At 32.1% G+C, this 23,207-nt stretch overlaps 1 protein-coding gene across 49 annotated transcripts in view; it reads left to right on the forward strand.

Moving 5' to 3' along the window:
• The window catches only part of RIMS2 (regulating synaptic membrane exocytosis 2), a 580,692-nt gene that overhangs the window by 412,408 nt on the left and 145,077 nt on the right, over nucleotides 1–23,207 (forward strand). For 26 of the 49 annotated variants that reach the window (XM_077846871.1, XM_077846876.1, XM_077846877.1 and 23 more), the window contains one exon: nucleotides 9,345–9,445. The exons of the other annotated variants lie outside the window; for them this stretch is intronic. In XM_077846871.1, the coding sequence (XP_077702997.1) occupies nucleotides 9,345–9,445 (101 nt within the window). The remainder of the gene's footprint in view (nucleotides 1–9,344; nucleotides 9,446–23,207) is intronic. 49 annotated transcript variants of the gene reach the window in all.

Below are 23,207 nucleotides of genomic sequence, written 5' to 3' on the forward strand. Positions count from 1 at the left end.
TACTCTTGGAAATTTAGCTGTCTTTATTTCAGTCCTTTCTCCATTTATTAATAATCCTGTTATGATTCTGCTATTCTTGGAGGAGGAACAAAGCAAAGTTCATTATTTCACACTTTCATTATGGTTTGGGGGACAAGATCACAAGTGTTTGAATCCTTTTGGGAATCTCTACTTTGTAACAGAATTCTACTTTGAATAATTTATCACACCTTATTTGACTCTTTATTGGCTTGATTTAGAAGGTAAAAGATATCTTTGTTACCTTCAAAAACATTTATGTTATCATTGTAATGCCATTGTTAATACAGTTTATTTTTTTAAATTTTTATTTAAATTCTAGTTAGTTAACATACAGTTAGTTAACATACATACATTTCAGGTGTTCAATATACTAATTCAACACTTTCATAGCTGTTGCTCATCACAGCAAGGGCATTCCTTAATCCCCATCACCTATTTCACCCCCTCCCCCACTTCCCTTCTGGTAATCTTCCATTTGTTCTCTGTAGTTAAGAGTCTGTTTCTTGGTCTCCTTTCTTCTCTTTCTTTTTTGCCCCCTTTGTTCATTTATTTTGTTTCTTAAATTCCACATATGAGTGAAATCATGTGGTATTTGTCTTTCTCTGACTTATTTCACTTAGCATAATACTCTGTAGCTCCATCCATGTTTTTGCAAATGGCAAGATTTTATTTTTTTTTATGGCTGAGTAATATTCTATTATATATATGGTAATATTCTATTATGTATTATTATATGTGGTAATATTCTATATATATAGTAATATTCTATTTTATATATATATAGATCTTGTTTATCCATTCATCAGATGGATGCTTAGGCTGTTTCCATAATTTCACTATTGTAGGTAATGCTGCTATAAACTTTGGGGTTCATGTATCCCTTTGAATTAGTATTTTTGTATTCTTTGGGTAAATATCTAGTAATACAATTGCTGGATCATAGGGTATTCTATTTTTAACTTTTGAGGAATCTCCATACTGTTTTCCGAAGTGGCTGCACCAGTTTACAATTCACTTTGCAATTCCACCAATAGTGCACAAGGGTTCTTTTTTCTCTACTACCTCGCCAGCACCTATTGTTTCTTGCATTTTTTATTTTAGCCATTATGACAGGTGTGAGGTGATACCTCATTGTAGTTTTGATTTGTATTTCCCTGATGATGAGTGATATTGAACATCTTTTCACATGTCTGCTGCCCATCTGTATGTCTTCTTTAAAGAAATGTCTATTCATGTCTTCTGCCCATTTTTTGATTGGATTACTTGGTTTGGGGGTTTTGAGTTTAATAAGTTCTTTGTTTTTTCAATACTCTTTATCAGATATGTCATTTGCAAATATCTTCTCCCATTCCGTAGGTTGCCTTTTAGTTTTGTTGATTGTTTCCTTCACTGTGCAGAAGCTTTTTAGAATAAATAAGCTCTCATAGGAGTTTCAGAAATGCTGAAATGAAAACTAAAGAAGTAATCAGTATGAACAATAGCAAATATCACAAAAAATGATTTGGGGGAGAGTTATGTTGTTTGGGTTTCCATTTTTATTAGTTACATACCTTTAGGAATTATCATTTCTTTTCTATACAATCTTTGTGAGATGGTTAGAATTCTTTATGTAGGAAAAAACTGACTACAGACTAAACACAATTTCATAAACAAAAATAATTGAAAATCCCAAATTTCACCATGTGTTTGGAATCATACCATGACTATTTTTAAAAAGAATTTTTAAAATTCTGGGTGGTTTAGTCGGTTGAGCGTCTGCCTTGGGCTGGTGTCATGATCCTGGGGTCCTGGGATCAAGTCCCACATCCCCTCAGCGGGAAGCCTGCGTCTCCTTCTCCCTCTCCCTCTGCCTGCCACTCTGCCTACTTGTGCTTTCTCTCTCTCTCTCTCTCTCTTTCTCTGTCAAATAAATAAAATATTTTTAAAAAAGAATTTAGGATATTAATAATAAGGCTAAGTACAAGTTAGAATGCAGCGATCTGGGAAGCCCGGGTGGCTCAGCGGTTTAGCACCGCATACCGCCCAGGGGCGTGATCCTGGAGTCCCGGGATGGAGTCCCACAAGAGGCTCCCTGCATGGAGCCTCCTTGTGTCTCTGCCTCTCTCTCTCTCTCAAGAATAAATAAATAAAATCTTTTTTAAAAAATGCAGAGATCTCAATTTTAAAGTAAGTAGGCAAATTTAGATAAGTTTTTAATTAGAGCACAAAAAATATACTGAGTTTCCAATATTCAAAGAAAAAAATATATGGGTCTCTTTCCTAGGATAGGCCTTATTGCAGTTTTTGTATGATGGACATTTTTATCTTTTTATGTCTTAACATTCTCAACATTTCTAAATATACTTAAATTTCTATTTCTAAATTAACATAAATGTAAAGTTACATTTAAATTTCTTCATGATGTTCCTCTCAAACCTTCTGTGATATGCATAATAGTGTTATAGTTGAAATGGCTATGTCAGTTAGGCCCCAGATATGAGACACAGTGATCTTTCATAGTATGTCATGCCCAAACATAAGAAGATGGGACAAGTCATATACACAGAGCAGTAATATGTACTAACTCTGTGGATCATCTCTTCCTCAAAGTAGATTTTACCATCAGGAAAAAGGTGGAAGATTCCAAAGTGCTTAACATATATGGGGAATAGGTTATTAATAACTCAATGAATCTGACTCATGTTTTATCAGTGGTTATTGGACTTTCTGCTAAAAGCAAATTTAATAATAACCATCATATTCCTTCTCTGAGGGACTTGTATCTGAAAATTTAGTTTATCCTGTAAGCTATGTCTCGTTTTTTCAAAGATACAGGAATTGTGACTAAAGGTTAAAAATAACTAAGTTATTAAAAAGTTACTAATATTTTCTTTTTTTTCTTTTAAACATGTCACTCACTGTATACAGAAGGGAAAAAAGTATACAGTAAAACAATTACACTTCAGCTAGTCTAAAAGACCCTCCTAGCCTCCTAGATTAGAACTTCCTTATGATTCTTTTTGCTGGGCAAATCCTCTGGTTTAAAGAGCTTTTCAAAACACTTTGTGTCTATCTCTGTGTCTCTCCCAGCCAGGCTCATTCTTAAGATATCTGTTTCTCTCTCCTCCTTCCCTCTTTTCCTTATCTTTCTCCTTCCCTCTCTTCATTTCATTTCTGTTCCTGTCTCTGTATACACACACACACACACACACACACACACACACACACAGAATAAAGTAAAATTTAATACATGCCATAGCAGGGCAAACAGCATAGGTATTTCTAGACTACACTATTTATATTAATGAAATAGATATGATAATATAAAAGAACACACACTTAAACAGTATTTGGCCTCAAAATTAACCAACCAAATAGTTTTATAGCGCAAGGAATCATAAATAATATCTGGTCCAGAACTATTCATTTTACAGATGGTGAATTTTATGGCCAAACGAGTAAATGAGGTGCTTACACTTATAAGACTTGTGAAATCAAGACTTGAACCCAAGTCTTGTCTAATCTTTTAAACCAGTGCTATTTTGTAGATTTTGTTCACTCCTATGTATCATAAATATGCCCATAACCCTAAATCTGGACAGTTTCAAAGTCCCATCGGCTCTATGATGGTTATGTGCACTGCAGTCTCCATGCACAGAACCCTGACTTTCTGCTATAGGCCAAACAATTTTAAATATTAAAGATAAAACCTAAATTGGTGCTAAAATCCAAGACTTCTGAATGATAAAATCTCAGTGAGTCTGCCTACTGAATTTAGATGTTAAAAACAGATATACTCTGTTTCCTTAAATCACTAGGTCACTCCTAATGACATATGTCCTAAAGTAGTTTAAATATCAGTTTTCTTTTGTCTATAGGGAAAAGAGTCTAGGAAATTTGCTATAGCATCTCCTTTGAAGTATTATTTAATTAATATAGCAGAGAATTAAGAGAGAAACAGCAGATAGATACACACAGTAACAACCTAGAGATCTAAAATAGGTTGTCAAGGTTTATAACATAATTTAAAAGCCTATGAGCTTCAAGGTAGTACAATAGTTTTGTAAATTTCTAGAGCCTTTAGGTTTCAGTTAATTCCATCATTCACTTAGGCACAATTGGAGCTCAGTCTTCCTACAGTCCTAGGAAATTAAATCAATTAAATTGATTTTTTACTAGTCTTTCCTAGGAGCAAAGAAAAGATCATTTTATAAGCAAACACATTATAAACCAAATCAAATTATATTTTCTTTCACTCCCGATGTGTTAGCTCCTAGTAACCACAGTAGAAACATCCTCAAAATTGATTGACTTGGAAATAAGTATTCCTCAAAATTTGTGAGATAGGTGATGGGGATTAAGGAGTACACTCGTAATGAGCACCATGTGATGTATGGAAGTGCTGAATCACTATACTGTGCACCTGAAACGAATATTAAACTGTATGTTAACTAATTTAAATAATTTAAATAAAACTTAAAGAAAAAGATTAAATTTGTTTACACTTAAAGAATGCTAGATAATGCTAAAAGAAAGGAAGAGAGAGAAAGAGAAAATGCTTCCCTTTGCCCCAGGACAAAAGCAAAAATAATCTGGCACATAATGTATAATTTTTAGCTCAATATTTATTTACATGCTTTTTAAATTTAACTTTCTCCAATGTTTGTTATTCTCTGCATTGCATCTATTTAAACAAATAATTTAGCTAACGAAAGTGTACTTTTTATGAGTTTCTAATATATATTAAAATTTTAGTATAAAAAAATCAGTTTCTTAAGTAATTATGAAGAAATCATTTTAAAGTAACTTCAAAAAATTTTATTGCATAGTTTCTGAAGTCCTACATTTGAAAAACCCAATAAGGAAAATTTTAAAACATGCCAGGTCACTTTTTTGTTTTAATATTCGTAAAAATTGAAAAGATCTGCACTTTATCGCGTTTGGAATTATTTCTCGTTATATACCATTTTCAATCAATATACCCAAATGCTTTTATTTAACAAATAAATATATATCCCATAGGTAAATTAAGCAATGAACAGTTGTGTATTTGCATTTTAAAAATTATTCAGCATTTATTTCCAAAGCACTTTTATCACATCATGACAAAAACACAGGTTTTCAAGCCAAATAATTTATTCTTTTTCACAAAAACACTATGTTTTGTGTTTTTTAAAGTAATATTTTTCTTTTGTATAGTGCCTTTGTGGGCATTTTATAAGCTATATATAAACCCAAATAAGAAAACAGTAGCACTTAATTTCAATAACCAGCGATAACTACTAGCGTTCTAGAATATAAATCTTAATTTTTCCCCTCTTTGTGTTTTGTATAGGTTATGTGTGTACATATATTTTTATGAACATATATGTAGTTTTTTTAAATTACAGTTTATAAACTATAGTACATTACCATTTAATCTGTTTTATAATTACTAATTATAATATCTTTATTTTACATTATTATATGTGAATGCACATGCACATTGTATGCATTATTTTTCATGGGTGCATCATAATATTCTGTAGATACACTGCAAGTGCAGCTTACTAACCCCTATCGTTGGACATTTAGTTTCTTTCCCTAGGCCTTTACAATTTTCAAACAATGTAGTAATAAATATACTTGCAGGTACATCTTGCACATTGATTTCTTTAGGAATAATCCTGGGAAGTGAAATTTCCGGTTCAAACATATGACCATTGTAAAACCTTTTGATACATAGTATCAAATATGTTGTATTTTTAAGCAGTTTTCTTTTTATCACAGGTACTTTGGAAAACATTCATATAAATGACCAATTTTTTGTCAAAAGCTGTCAGTTACTGTCATCGGCAAAACAAATTTTTTCACGGTTAACAGATATTGAAAGACAAAGTATTCAATAAAGTCAAGGGCAATATTTTCTTTTGAATTGCTTGGCCTTTGAAAATAAAATAACAACCTAACAAAACATTACATTTCTCTTTTATTTTATACATTTTTATTTATTCGTATTTATCTCATTATGTCTTATGTAGTCATTTTAACAATTTCTATTCTTACTCCTCTGATTAGTGAAAGACATTAATAAGTTGCTTTTATAGTCTATCCTACTGAAACTAGAAAATAAACATAAGCTACCGTGCTTTCTCCTGTGTAATTGTTGCCTCAAAGTGGACAAATAGCTGCATACACTGATTATACCTTTTTCTTTATTGCATTTTATTTGCTATGTGCATACATGCTGATTTTAGCATTTAAAGATTATGTGAATTTGGCCCTTTTAGCTTTGTTCACTTGGAATATATTAATTCTGTCACTGTCATTGTTATTGTCTGTAATCTTGTTCCTCTTCCACTTTGTATTTTCTTGGAAGAAAAGTTTGTAAACTAGGATTCAGTAGGATAGTTCCCAAAAGTAATTTTTTTTCTTTCCTTGATGGTTTGGCAAAATATACTTAATTTTAAAAATATACTTCTACTATATGCATGAGGAATATACTTCTTTAACTTCAATCAGAAAAAAGTGTCTCAGATAATATTTTGTTTTATGCTCAGATTACATTTATTATATCCCTGTGTATTTTATGAAAATCAATTAGATTTGTTAAAGCTACACTTTATCCATATTGTTATCAAGTATTTGGGGAGCTTCGACAGAAGACAGTTTTGTATTTCCTATGATGAATCTCTTTACCAGTAGGATACTTTTCTCTCTAAGAATATTGTTGTTTGTGAACTGTTTTCTTTATGAGAATAGGCTGATAAAAATGTAGAAAAGGAATGGAAGACTTCGTAGATGCCAAATAGTTTTGGAGAGAGGAATGTCTGGTTACTGTGTGTCCTAAGGATTAACCTCCTAGGAAAATTTGAAGTTACAAATTAAAAGTATATTTACCCAAGTTTGTTGACTGTATATACAGTAAGGTGGTTACCTGACATTTCATTAGTTAAGCCTCTAATAAAGAATCTTTCCATTAGAGTCTGTCTATAGATGGTAATTGAGTCTGTAGATGAGAGATGTGTTTGAGATTGGAATTTAGTTGATAATGTGTTAAAACAATTATATCACTCTATTTTCGTCTTTGTTTACTTATAGCAAATACAAATTAATATTCTTCTTAAGCCACCCCCCAGTGACCTGTTAAATATAAATGATGTTCCATAAACCTGATTCTAACCATTTACCATTTTAACCAATGGTTAAAATCTTTAACCATTACTAAGGAGAAGGGCTCCTTTTCAAAGCAATACTAAATATGCTTTTTAAAAACAATGCTTTAATGCAGGAGTCATCAAACCATGGCCCACAGACCAAATCAGGCCCTCTGTCGGTTTTGTAAATAAGGTTTCAATAGAACAATGACACTCATTTGTGTATGCGTTGTCTATACCTGCTTTTGTGTTATAATGGCAGAGTTGTGGTAGAAAATATATGGTTTGCAAAGCCTAAAATACTTATTAACGGCCCTTTACAGAACAAGTTTGTCAACCCCTGCCGGTATATATATCACATTACTACCTGGTAATTAAAAAGAATTTGATGTAGCTTTATAGGAGGCTGATGTCCAAAAAATAGTCTAAATATTAGAAAATGCCATATATATGTATGTATGTGTATGTATGTATATATTTATATATGTATATATAAAATGTGCTTAAACTTGTCTATTGGTGCTATTCATATTAATATACGATCTTGCCACTATGATATCAAAATGAAACTTTTTAAAAGAACTTCCCACTCAATTTAGCTAATATTCTTTAAGTACACGCAGTTGTTTTGATACAGGGATGACTTTTTTGTTCCCTCACCCTTGGAGAAAATAAACATTTACCTGAGAGAATATCCCTTGGTTAACAAACAATTCCAAAATTGTATTTTAATAGACTAATAGACATTTATACTTGACTGCATTTTACATTCATATCATGGAGGTACTCATTTGTTTTTATATATCATCAACTTATATTAATATGATACTTATTTTTCTATTTTATTATTTGGCACCGATTTAATCAAATCATTATTAAAACAAGACTCTTCAAAGGAACAAATTGCCTCACTTTATTGAATAGTTGATTTAATTTTGTTGCTATACTTAGAGGTCATGTAATATAGACTATACATTCTTTTATTTAGGATTTTATTACTCCTTTTTGAAGTCTTTTCTTTTTATACTTTATTTTAAATAAATTGATTTTTACTTAAAATTTGTTACCAACAAGAATTATCTGATATACAATGAAATTTTTTTCAGGATAAGCATTAAAATACTTATTTTTGAATGGCACACTTTTGTCTAGGGATCTTTACTGCAGTATTCAGGTTATGATGTTAAGCAAGGGGCATATATATATATATGTTTACATTCCTCCCCATACTCAGTGGTTATAAATTTACATAACAACAACTTATAGATAGCCCAGTAAGGTATGATTATTTTTCCCAGTTTGTAGATTTGTAGTATACAACTAAGATTTTGTTTTTCCATTAAGTGTATTTAGGAGAAATGGAGTTTTCCTATAAAATCCTTCAATAAAAGTCATAAATATACCTTAAAAACACTTTTTCATGTTTGCAAAGATTTGCTAACTGAATTTAGTTTTTGTTCTAACCAAAGGTTTTAAAGACCCACTTGGTATTTATAATTGATGTGTTGGGAGGTAGGACCTGTTACAGAGTATTAGTCACATTTTGTAATAGGCTTACCATCTCAATTTCTCACCTCCTTACATTTTTTCTTTTCTGAGATGATTTCAGTTACACTTTATGCCTTTACTGGCATAGTATGTTCTCAGGAGTATTATTTTAATTGCCTCTTTCTTGGTGCTAGATCTAGAAAATTCAAGTTCAACCATAAGTAAGCTGGGGCAACCTGCTTTAAAACGTGGGCTAATTTTATGATAATAGTTTCTAAACACAATTGTAAAATTCATTTGAAACCAGTTAGACTTACAGCTGTTTTCAGCAAATAAATCAAATCCTGATGAATTACCATCCAAAGTTTTTATAGTATTGCTATCATCAAGTTATGTACTGTCAAATATATTCTCTTAGGCATACATGTACCAGAAAGTGTTTTCTATCTAGTTAAGATTTGTTGTTCTGTTAAAATTCATTTACATTTTATTCAGATTAGAATATTTTTACATATTTAGTAATCATGCTTTTATTCACCGAACTGCATACTTTTAAATAAAACTAAGAAATAATATGACATTTTAATTTGTACGTACTACCTTGAATGAAAGTAATATATCAGCCTAGCATCTCTTCTATTATTCTATTATACATCCTGTAAGTAGGGCTCAGAAATAAGAACTGAACATTAATTTTATGGATTTTTTTCTACTCGATAGGTGCTATGGATATAGAGGAGAGAAATCGCCAAATGAAAATTAACAAATACAAACAGGTAGCCGGATCAGATCCCAGACTGGAACAAGATTACCATTCAAAGGCAAGACATTTTTCTTTTTAAAAGTTGTAAAATAAACAATTAATCATTTGAAATGGTTAGATTCTCTTCAACTTCTGAATGCAGATTAGTTAGACAGAAACATATAATGCAATGGCCCCATGATAGCAAATGATAAAATTTATGTGTTATATTCCAACTTGTAGGGATAGAAATTAACTTATTTTTAAAAAGTCATTATATAATATAGAAGATTAAAGAGGTGAAACTCATAAATGATTTGAAGAATGAATCTTTTATAATTTTTTATATTATAAAATCCATAAGGCCCTAATACCCTCAAAACTGTTTAGGAAGAACAGCTATGGTCTTCCCATTTATAGAAGTTTTTTTTCAATTTTATAGTATTTTAATTGAATCTGGTTTAAAAATGAGTTATTAAAACAAAATATATACCATATGAGATGTTGTAAGTTCAAAAGGATTTTTAGTGAGCATCTTTTTGAGCTACATTTTGGGAGTAAGTTGAGGTATGAGGTCTAGCAGGGAAAACTCTTGCCTTTCATTGCTTTTATATTTTCAAACATTTTTAGGTTCATGATATTATTCATGGTCAAAGTCATGAAAAGACTTTGCTTTGATGTACCTATTTAAGATTTAAAATATTTAAGACTAAAAATACCAAAATTTACTCATAACATTTAGTTAGTATGCTATGACTTAGTAATGCAATCATGTAATATTTGTGGTTTATATATCTGTGTGTTATAGATAAAAATTTGATTTTTATACACTTTGGTTTATTTTATCTTAACCTACTTAACCTTTGGTTCCTCTCCATTATATTCTATTCTTTGGTAAAGCACTGGCTACATTGGATATGCATATGTGGTAGGTAGCACAGGTTTCTAGTTTCCCCACTACACAACCTGCAGGAGGCAGAGATTCTTACAACAGCGTCATCTTTCAAAATCACCAATCTCTTCCCCAAGTTACACAATTACTGACATGGTAAATGTAGAATTGTTCATCACACAGTTCTGATGCACTGGAAATGACACATGCCTAAAGCCAGAGAAAGGTAAATTCAAGACAAATAAACAAAGCTTTGCTTTTACTCAACAGGTCCTAAACCTCTAGAAATTTTTTTCTAAAATAAAAATATGAATAACTTCAAATAGGCTCAGTGAATTTCATAGAAAATCATTTTATAATGATACAGTATCTCAGATACATACCTAATCTTTAATGCTTAATGTCAGAAATGATATCTATGTCTTCCCAAGTACTTCTGGTATTTCTTCTTAGGGCTAAATAAATACACTTGATCTTTTGTGGCATCTCTTATACTCTAATCTCTCATTTATTCATTGTATATAATCCAAATACCATGGCATGTAGTCCTAATAAAACAGGATATTAAAACTTCTAGAAACATGTCTTCAACTAACACAAATTTTTTTCACTTATCTCCCACTATATTTTAGGAAAGAATGTAGATGATTTTTAAAAATACATATAATACTCTCAATAATGTTGTCAATGAAGAGATGAGTATAAAGGGAAAATGAGGGCAAAACAAAGTGACACTGGAAGTAAAGTTTGTGAACAAAATGCATAATGTGAGATCCTGTATACCTGCTGGATGTGAAGCATATATTTTGACTGAGCTTCCTAAAGAGAGAAAACTGGGTCAATTGTATTATACAATAAAAACAAGTTCCTTAGATACCAATGATTCTTGTTATAGATACCTGACAGAAATTTGCTCTAGGAGGATGGACCAACGGAATATAATAGACATGGCTTTACATTTTTTTTTCATAAAAACTAGTTTTGATTCCATTCCAATATATAAATAAATTAATGCTTTTATCTTCAAAGTTTTATAACTTTGACACCAATTATTTTGGGATAGAGAATATTAAATCTTGGCAAAAATTTCACTAAGCAATATAATTTCATAGATATTCTGTAAGGAAATGGTTTTCGAAGTGTGGTCCCAGACCAGTGGCATCATTACCTGAGGACTTCTAGAAGTGCAGGTCTCTGGCCCACTTAGTTAATCAGAACTCTGGGGGTGGGGTCCCTGTGTTTTAACAAACCTACCCGGTGATTCTGATGGACACCAAAGTTCGAGAACTACTGCTCTAAGGTGAGCCGCTTATAAAATTGACTTCCTCTATTAGGATCTTAGCTGGAAGCCCTGATGAATGATGTCATTAAAAATGGAGACTTTGAGAATAGATAATCTGACACCTTTACAAGTCGCTCATGGTTTGTAATATCCTATCACTTGAATGTCAAATACTTATCATTATGTTCTCTATTACTGAAGTTATACATTCAGCTTAATTAAAAATGTATTTAAGCCATTGAGGAATAACTTCTTTAAGGAGTCCAAAACACAACTCTGTTTCATTACCCTACAAATTATTTACTGATGTAGAATTATCTTTGCTGAGTCATCTCCCCATCATCCCTAACTTGATCTTCCTCTGTCATGGATCAAAAAGAAAATTACAGAAGATACTTTTTCAGTCAAATTTTTGACAGTATCCATTTTTTAAATACTCATAAATAATTAAATATAAATACAGCTTATATTCCCATTCTTTTCTTCTTTATTTTGATAACAAGTATTCATTTAAGGCTTGTTCTTGAGCCATATGCTTTAATACATTATATCTTATTCTTGACAAAAATCATTTACAGATAGAGAATTAAGATATTGAAAGGTTAAGTAAAAAAAAAAAAAAAAGAAAGAAAAAAAAAAAAGAAAGGTTAAGTAATCTGCCCAAGTTCACATGGCCACTGAGTCCTAGAAAGTATTAAGCTCATTCTCAAATTTAAGATAACTAAGATCAAATCTAAAACTTCAGACATAGGGAGCATTTGCTGTACTTCTGAGCTATATTCCTGAAATTTTGGTGAGGCTATTAAGAAGCTTTGGTGGAATCTAATTTAGTGCTAGTAAAGTGTTTTTTTAATTACACAGTCCACATTTTAAATGGCATTGCCTCCCTGAATTTTTCAACCTTTCCATACTGATAGTTGTAAACAATTCTTACTAAGTTTTTAGAAATCTCCATAGTAATTGACTTTGAAAGCGTCTGTAGAGCAGTAACTATTAAGTTACTCACTAAGAATACTTTTACTAGGAAATTTGAAGACAGAAAATTTTTATTTAATAAGAACAGTAAACGGCATGTGCAGACATGATTCCTATTTAATCAGTGGGTGATTTCTCAGGGGTTTTCCCTCAAAACAGACTTTAAGTTTTTTGGGTTTTGGTTTTGTTTTGTTTTGTTTTTTTAAGATTTCATTTATTTATTCATGAGAGACAGAGAGAGAGAGAGGCAGAGACACAGGCAGAGGGAGAAGCAGGCTCCATGCTGGGAGCCCGACATGGGACTCCATCCCAGGTCTCCAGGATCCCGCGCTGGGCTGAAGGCTGCACTAAACCACTAAGACCCAGGATACCCTAAAACAGACTTTAATGATGCAGTCTGTGCACCCCTGTGTCTCTCTTTATCCCAGCTTAACTCATCTATTCTACTCTCAACAGAAATTTAAGGACCAACTTTGATTTTTTTTTCTATAAAATAAATATTCTCTGCTCTTCATTGGTTCAGAAAAAGGTGATTTGTCTATTAAATTTAACAGTGCAAAATATAATTCAGCATAGACCAACTAGGCTTCTTTGAGTTTTATAATTGCTGTTAACCTAATTAGTAATAACTGAATGTCAAACAATGTGTAAATATACCTGAAAATTATTGTGGAGAATTTGGTAATGCTTATTTAAATATATAATGTTTATTTTTTAATTAGATATATTTATTATTTTACAATGATCCTGGAAGGTATTTTTTAAAAGGGTAGTCTCTAACATTTCACTAGAGAATGTTATAGAATTCATTGATACAGTATTTATTTGGAACTCAAAGCTTTAATCTCTGCAGAAGTAATGCTGTTTTTTTAAATTAAATAATTAAGTAATTAAAATAAATAAATAAGTAATTTTGTGTTCCTTCAAAAATCTCTTGCTCTTATTATAGCATAAGTGCTATTTATAAGTACCATATTATAATATTCTGGTTTCTTACTTATCTCCCTAGAATTAAGTAATAAAGCCCCTAAACGCCCAGAACTTTTCAGATGTGAACCAGGAGCCCATATTAATGCATTTAACCCTTAATCTAATAAACTGAGTTAGTGTTCAGGGACCAGAGGTCAGCATAGTAAAAGAAAGGAAAGGGGGTTTTTCTCCATTCATTGTGCAAGCACACATGACCCTACTTCTTGTCGCCTTGTTCTCAAGCTTTTTGTCCTTTAAGGACACGTACACCTACATCAGAGACCCATCAAAAGGAAAGCAATCAAACTAACATAATTTACATTATAATATGAATAACATAACAACAAAGAAACAGTTTTAGTTTTTGAAAGCTATAACTACAACTAAAAATCACGTTGATGGAATTGCAATTTCAGTGTAAACAATTTCAGACAGTTAAAATATTTTTGACAAATAGGTTATCACTGTTAACTAAGTCATTCCCTTTATTAGAGTTTATTTTCTTCTCCACACTGAGGATACACATTCAGTGCCAGCCTTAAGTGTCTTAAACTGCTTTTCAAGACATAGGCAATAGGGACACCGGAAAGAGCTAGTACTGGTTAGGAGTGGCCAAATATAAGCTGTTTATAAGTTTGATATTTGTAAACAGGAGTCCTTGAAGACACCTATATTATCAAAACGTGGCAGCAATATATGAGGGTAGTGCAGAAGTTGGGAGCACAGCCTGGAGCCAAGCAAATTCCCCTTGGGTGACTTTGGATAGCTTAACCCGTTATTTTCAGGTTCTTTATCTATTAAATTGGCTTTGAGATGTATTTCGTAGGGTGATAGGACAAAATGAGATGATGTATATAAATGGTTTAGCATTTAGTAAAATGCCAGACACATGGTGCAGATAACATTTGTTTTTATTTTTGTCATAACAACAGCAAATGTAATTGTAGACACCAGAAATTAAAATGACAAGGTCGAAAAGAAAAAGTAAAGAAATAATTGAGCTAATGAGAAGGATTTTAGAGTAGCTCAAATATTATGGAATATTTCCTTAATTCTCAGAATATTCAAACATCAGAGATCTAAAAGGAAAAATCAAATTTAGGGAGAAGATTCTATGAATCTTCAAGGGATTAAAAATGAGATTAAAATGAGAGACTGGAACATAATGAGTCATGGGAAATTACAACCTAAATTACAGAAATTTCTTAATTTGTTATTGGGACGCCGGGGTGGCACAGCTGTTGAATGTCTGCCTTCAGCTCAGGGTGTGATCCAGGTCCAGGAATTGAGTCCCACATCGGGCTCCCTGCAAGGAGCCTGCTTCTTCCTCTGCCTGTGTCTCTGCCTCTCTCTCTGTGTCTCTCATGAATAAATAAATAAAATCTTTTCTAAAAAATTGTGTTAACAAGGCTGAAGTTAAATGAGCCTGGCCCTTGGAAAGTGAGCAGTTAACAGGTGCACATGTAGACATGGGCATTTAACAGGAAATGCTCCTTCATAGCAGTGATGTACATAGATCTGAACACTGAAAGACTAAATTTATGAAAAGTAAAATTTAAAACACAGATAGGTGGCCTCATACAAATTACTGAGAAAATACATGAAAATACATGTATTTAGTAGAAGTGAAGAAGTGGAAGATATGTTAATTTTATAGCAATGATTGAAATAAAATGCTCAATTTTGGGGGGCCTAAGCAGAAAAGTTGAGTGGCTGGCAGCACATAACACAGTCCAGCAACTGAACAGTTGAGCTCATCTTGGTGCCTGCTGGAGGAAATGTGCTGCAGAATCCAAGCTGAAGCTCCCAAGAGAACCTGGTACTCACATGAAACAGACCACCTTGTGCCAGTGTTAGTTAGATGAAATCATCCGATAAATAGAGCAGGAAAATTTTAATAGGAGCAATCTCAGTAACTCAGTCTCTACCCTGCAAGGGACTCAAGGAGTTTGTTAAAATGTCCCATAGGAAGTAATGAAGCTTCCTTTCTTGGAAGAAGCAGTTTATTATTTCATGGACAAGGATAGGATTCAGATTTTCAAAAAATTCCCACTAGGCTTTGTCTAGCCAAATATCTAGCAGGAATGGTTTTCACTTGTAAAAATGAGAATTAAGATTACCTACCTGTAGTTTCCATCCCAAGAGAGGTCAAGAAATCTGTAACCACTTCTTGATGAAGATGCCCCAGTGAGAATGCTAGTGGCTGCACCTGGATTTCTTCAGTGAAACATACCATTTCTCTAACCTCTGGTCTGCTTTGGCAAATTTTTCTATTGTGTTAATTTCTCTATAACCCTGCAATCAGCTAGCTTCAAGATCTGTCACAAAAACCCCCAAAGAAACTTTTGGAATTTAGTGAAAGTTGCTAATATGGGAACATAGGAAGAAAACAGACAAGTTACTATACCTGGACGCTTTCTTCTGCCAAACTTAGCCACCAAAGTTCTGAGAAAGTGTGCTGAGTCCTGGTGCTGCTATCCATTCTCAATATTCTCTACCTCTTCTCTACCAGTTGAAGATATATTTTGTCCAAGTACTGCACACAGTGGATTGCTTCCTGGCCCCAAACCAGGCCTTCTGGACTGTCTGGTTGTTTGCCCAAGCCAAACAAGCCTCCGAGCCTTTTATTAGTCACCTGCTGTATACTTTTTTTACAATCACTCTATGGTTGTTCCTTTTCCAAGTGTATTTACGATGAGAAATAAAACTAGTTTTTAAAATCTAGATTATTAAATTAGTAAGTAAGAGGAGTCCTACAAGTGCAAGAGATATTAGCGGTAATCTTATCAAGATGGCCTGAATAAAGAAACTGCAGTCTCACCTACAAAATTGACAAATGGCTATATATGCCTAATTACAAGAGAGTCAGAGATGGAAATGAAAAAGGAACCAGATAAAATCATACTGTAAACACCTTTATATCCTATTTTTCCCTCTTCTATAGTTTCTTACTCATGTTTGTGAGGATAGGTTTCTCATTTATATTATATTAAATGTCCACCAAACTAGAATTTAAAAGTAACTAAAATTTTTCTGTATACATTTATAGAATTTCTTCCTTTATCTTTGAAATAAATAAAGGAAGGGATGATCAGTGTATCATCAAGGGAGAAAAGGCCATTGAAAATACACCTTCTTGCTATTGATGTGCATTATCCATAGCCATAGTAACAGCCACGATCACAGCACAACTTCTGAAGTCTTGATTACAATAATAGAAATGTATAGCCAGTATCGTTAGTCACCCTTCAATTTTTAGCAATTATGATTAAATATAGACTGCAGAGTAGTTTTAAAAGTGGCCTCCAAAACCAAACTGCCTGGGTTCAAATCCTACCTGTCACTATTTATATGACCTTGAGCAAGTTAGCTAATATCCTTGTACCTAGGTTTCTTATTCTGGAAGATGTGCTAATAATAGTACCTACCTCATAGGATTGTTTTCAAGATTAAACCTATTTATATACATGTATAACTCTTAAACAAAGTTTGGGATAAAGTGAGGAATATATACGTGTTAGCTGTGATATGATGATGGTGGTGATGATGATGATGGGAAAGAAGAAAAAGAAGAATCATTTCCAACAGATAACTTGCTCTTACCAAAGCCCTTGGGGGTTCAGGTCTGTGTTTGTTGCAATCTACTAGGTAAAGATAAGAATATCTTTAAGGTAATCCTGAAAATATGCAGGTGGAAAGGGAGGAAAAATATAAAAATTAATAACTTTAAAAGTCTAAAACTTGATTAAAGTTGTATTATTTTTATCAGTTTAGTCAAATCTTTATGTCCCCAAAATTATTTTTCTTACCATTTCTAATCCCTAGCTAGTTGGATGTACATCAATTGTAATTTAAAGAGAGAGAGAGCTAAAATTGTTTTTGCACATAAATTTAACTGTTTCTACACACATATATACACATGCACACACCCTAGAGCTCTGAGCCAAAGGAGAATTTCTTTTTTCCATATTTTAGCTGATGGAAGCAACAACTATTCATTTCTTGATTGTCTCATAGATATAAATATATCTCGGGCAACCCTCTTGGCTCCCCTCCCTTTTTGGGAGCTTTATACTCTATTATTCAATACTGCTCAGTAAACCTTGCTTTTCTGCCCACATACATACATACACACACACACACACACACTATATACATATATATAAAATATATAATATATATTAAATATATAATATATATATTAAATATATATATCACTTTAAGTAAAAGATCTACAGTTAAAAACTTAATGATACATAATTTTAATGGAATTTTAGAAATGTCATATTTTTATGTGTGATTAATCTTTGAATTCAAAAGTTTCTAATTTTAGGTTCCTTTTTTCCCTAACATCTGTTATTAGTTGCCTAAGGCTGCCATAACAAAATGCCACAGACTAGGTAACTTAAACAAAAGAAATTAATTTTCTTATAGTCTGGAGGCTTGAGGTCCAAGATCACTGTTGACAGATTTAGTTTGTTCTGAAATATTCCTCCTTGGCCCCAGATGGCTATTTTCTTGCTGTGTGTTCACATGGTCATTCCTGTGTGTATTGGATTAGGGCCTGCCCATATGACCTCATTGTACCTTAATTACTTCTGTAAAAGTCTTATCTACAAATACAGTAAGATTCTGAAGTACTAGGAATTAGGACTACAATATATGAATTCGGGTGATACACAGCTCAACCATAACCTATCTTTACAAAATAATTAATGGTCTTTTAAAATAACTTTGTTGCCTTACAGAAGTATATTTGATTATAATATGAATAGAGTTTTTAAAGCAAGTAACTAAATATAGCTATTTTGTTTCAAACTTTATGACTTTTAAAAATTTTGTTACTTTTTCTATTTCTCCAACTACACTGTCAAATCCTAGGAGATGAAATATTTTGTTTTTGTGTTTGCAAGTTCATTTAAATTTTTTTTCTTCATGTTAAACCACATTTAAATTTAAATATGGTTTTCTTGGTCATAATTTTATTCTGACATTCAAGTCGTGAGTCTTTTTTCTTTACATATATTTGTGAATTGCTGCCTACTACTATATAACCACATGTCAGACCAAGGAATCTGAAGAGGATATTTTTTAATTGTGAAGAAGTCATTTAAGATTACTAACAAAGCAATTTATATGTTATAGAACACTGTAAAATTACAGAAGAAATTGTAATTTCTCCCTTTTTAGTAAATATAATTTGCTTAAAAACCTGACAAAAGAATTTAAAGTAACCTGTATACAGTGACCTGCTGCTAAAGGGTCAATGTATGGACAATAGTTGCTATTGCCAAGAGCATAATTTCTTTTAGTATATTGCCTAAGAATACAAAGGGAAAACATTTTCCTTTTTTCCTCCTCCTACCAAAAAATTTATTCATTCACCTTTGCTTTCAACAAGCCTCCCGAGTTGCTGGCTTGCTAACAAGTATACCTTACAAGGAATACAAGGGATGAATAATATGGGTCACCAAGAGAAGAGAGAACTTTCTTTATAGAATCAGGGAGGATATGGGAAATACAGAAGGAAGAAAATATGATAAGTACAGCAGAAACATTATTTCCAACTCAAATTCCATGTAATCTAGAAGCATTAAATATTTTCAGATAAAAAATGATAACTCTAAGAATATTCAAAACAACAGAAATAATGAAAATATATATACCTTCTGAACCAATCATGGCATTTATAACCTCTTAAAATACTTATATTCTGCCTTATATGATAAATACTTGCTTATTTTTTATCTTAAGAATGAGGACTATTTTTTTCATCCTAGTAGTAGTCTCTCTAGTGGCAAGCACTTTGCTTTGACTATCATAGGCATTCAATGGGATATTTTTGTATGAATGAATATGGACATCGATGCTAAGAAGGGAGCTAAAGTGTCAAGGGTGGTATATGTTTGGAAAAGGCTTTAGAGGAAGTGAATGTCAAGTATTTTGTACCAAGGTAAGGACAAGATACAAACTTCGGGAGAAGGGGTATGTAGGTTATTGCATGAGAGTCAGAAGCAAGTTTCTAATAGACATGTAATTATTGGTTTGTGTCTATAGTAATCATAGTAGGAAGAATACTGAGAAAAAATTAGAAGATTTAGGCTCTAATTTTTATTCTACCACTTACGTGATAAGGCTTTGGATAAACTGCCCAATAGTTCTTCAAAACCCAGCTTTTTCTGTGTAAAAATTGAGGAAACTTGGTAATCTATGAAGTGCTACACAAAAACATGGTACACTGGAGGCTGCATTTAAAAAAATATTATGTATTAACATTTGGGTTTTAGGCAACCTCGTTAATTAAGAAAATCATTTAATCTCAAGGCCTAATATTTAAAATTAGGTTTGAAGTAGATTTTTTATTTTATTTCCTTCATCTAAGTGATTCATCAATCTCTGGTCTGGGTCAGGCTCTCTATTAGATGTATTCTCACAAAGGATTGAATCTATGTATATTTAAATTAATTTATGGCATATTAATTATGATTCAGAGAATAAATTTATATAATGTTTTAGCCTATTACTTCACATAAAATAATTGATAGCTAGGTTTGAATTGACACTTAATTGAAAATCTTTAGTCAATGAGGCAGTCAAGTGAGCGTGGAGCTGTCTACACCTATAATTTCAATTTAATTTGGCTAATTATAATTTGAACATGTCTACAATTTTATTCTGTAACAAAAATTAGTTGTAATTTTTCTTCAGTTGGAAGAATTACAGATATTGCTTATTAGCAAAACAAACCCACTAATGTTTTCCTAAACATGGAATTTTGATTATTTCTGTTTCATTAGTTTTGAAGATTGTAAAATAATACTCCAGTCTGGAAATAATAGAGTTAACCAATAAGAACTTTTGGCTGGTGATCACTTCAGGAGATAGAAATATTGTGTATAAAGGGTACAGAACTCGACTTGGCACACGAGAGAGCCCAGTAATGAGTTATTTTTATTATTTATTGTACATGTGATGCAGAGATAAAAAAAGAAAAAAATCTTACAATTGAACTTCATTCTCATGGATGAACCAAAATACACTAGTTCAATACAACTTCCTAACAAAAGAAAATGGCTGTGATTTTGTGATTGGCTATTTGCAGGTCATTTTCATGACCTAACATACTCATGGTATGTTCAAGATCCAGTCATGTAAGAACATGTTAGTTCTTAAGCCCATTACCATTTTCTGCCTACTCTCTCCCCTAAAAGATGACCTGAATTTTAAATAAATTGTAAAAGGGTTATTTCAGTAGGACATAAAATCTCTTTATCTTTTTATTAAAGTTAGTTTGCAAGATACTATTTTTAAATTATTTTCATGTTTCATTTATTTAAGATCTATCCAGTTATAAGTAGTGTTGTATTGCTATTTTTATGCCATTTTTGTATTCTGATTATATATGTCATTTTAGGTAGAGTTTTTAAAATTTCAGAAAAGGAAGAAAATCTTTATTCTGAAGTAGATACTTAAAATGTGAGTATTTTAAAAAGAAATGACTTAGGTTCTATGTATGCTTGCCTAGTATCCCATTAAACATTAAATTATAGTTCACATTTTTTAATGAAAAGAAATAGACTTTAATACTAAGAGTTATATTAAGCTTAATCAATTCACTTCTCTATTTCTTAATTTTTACATGTATAAAATTAAGAAGCTAGATTACATGCTCTCTGAGGTTACTTTTAGCTTTAAAATATTGTGATTTCTTTTTAATGACTCAGTGATGAGCGAATAACTAAAAGTATGTTTCAGCACCAAATAACTTTCCTGGGCTTTTTTTTCTTAAACAAAGGTTGGTTATAGGTGAGTCCTCTTCTGTGTTTCTGAACTTAATTTTAGGGGACATTTAATAGCTTTTTCTTTTCTGCAACTCAGAACTGCATGCCTGGTGTGTCTCTGAAACTGATCAGCTGTAATTCTGGTTTCTGGTTCTGTAACACTAAAAGAAAAAAAATTCCCAGAGAAACGGTCAAATGAATAGCAATAAAACAAAGAACTGAGTGAATGGAGTAAGGACGGGAGAAAAGGAGAGAGTAAGGAAAAAAAAAAGAGAATTTGAAAAGGATGGAAGAAGGAAGGCAGGCAAGCAAAATCCTTCCAATCTAAGAGTTCATTATTAGAGAAACACAGGTATATAAGTGATGCTCTTACAAAATAGGCTATGATAACTGATATGATAAAACTTAACCATGGAAAGGAAATATAAGAAGAAAAATATTTATTTGGTTTGGAGAAATCTGGGAATACATTGTAGAATAATATATGAAGTGAAGGACATGTCAGGCAGAGGGAGAGCTAAAGCAAAATTGAGGAAGCATATGAGCACAAGATGTATGTTTAAGGAATAACTAGTATAGCTCTTTAGAATTAAAATATACAATATTAGAATATAAGAATGGAAATTACATATTAGAATATAATGGACAAGTTGGCTCAACCAGATCACAGAGGGCATTGAATCACTCAGTTAAAAATCCAGAATGCTCTTCATTATAACCATGGGCTTTGAAGATATTTGAAGAAGTCACCAATATGAACAAATAGGAATTCTAATAGTAAACTTAAGATGCATTTGAAAGGGAGATTAAAGACAAGAAGTCCTATTCAGAGGCTCCTGCTATAGTCTAAACAAGACGTAAATGTTATTCCTTGCCATGTTTTGACTGTTGCCTCCATCCCAAATGGTCTTAATGCAAACACAACTGATGCTACTCTATCTTCTCACACCAGGAATGGGAGTAGTGGGCCTCTTCCAGATTTTCAACAGAATGTCATTACATCTGTCCTATTCCTGAATTTGACAGGTCATGGCAATTCTCAGACCCTTTCAGGTGGTTCAACACTTGGCAGCAATTCAGTCTGCTATTTAGCCCCCATACTCTTAGATACCAGTACCTGGAGTTCCTCTATTGCTATCTAAGGTACTAATATTTGAAAAGGAACGCCCCCCATATCCCCAGTCCATTAAATTTGTTGTGTTTCTGTCTGCTTCGCATTCCTAAAACCTTTGCCCTGATGCTGTGTTCTTACATTTTATTTCTGTTGCAGCTTTTGAAATGCTAGCTTGCCACTCAATATCTGTAAGGTCCCCACCTTATATCCTAATAAAAATATAAATATTCTCTCAAAAATATAAAAATCATAGCAAACCATGGAATAGTTACAGATATTTAAAAAGGACCAAGTATAAAGGATTCTTATGACCAAGGAGAGCTTCTTTGTGATCTTTCTCAGTTCTAACTAGATCTTACAGGTTTCTTATCTGAGGGTTTGCATTTGGTCACAGTAATGGTACCAGGGCTTTAACACTGACTCTTGGGGAAGTCTGGGCTTAGTGGTTTACACTGGCATCAGGCATTCTGTTCTACCCTCTGTTGCATAGCTATAGATGAAATGTTGTGTATATCACAATGAGGTATTGTTATTAATATACTTAATGGTCTGGGAAGAACAGACTTTGAGAACATTTCTTCATTGAAACAGAAATTTGAGATGACATTTGTTGGAGATACTACTAAATAATATAGGACAAAAAATAAATGTAAGACTCATTAAGGCCATTGAAAAAGAAAAAAACTCATGTACCTTATGTGAATATATCTAAATCAAAAGATGACTAAGGTTAATACTTATTATCTATAAACTTAAAAAATAATTCCTGTCTGAGGTGTTGGGAAAAGAAAATAATATGTAAAATATTTGAAAGCTGTTTGTAAACCA

Source organism: Canis aureus, chromosome 14, assembly GCF_053574225.1.
Source record: "Canis aureus isolate CA01 chromosome 14, VMU_Caureus_v.1.0, whole genome shotgun sequence".
Classification (NCBI taxonomy): Eukaryota; Metazoa; Chordata; class Mammalia; order Carnivora; family Canidae; genus Canis; species Canis aureus.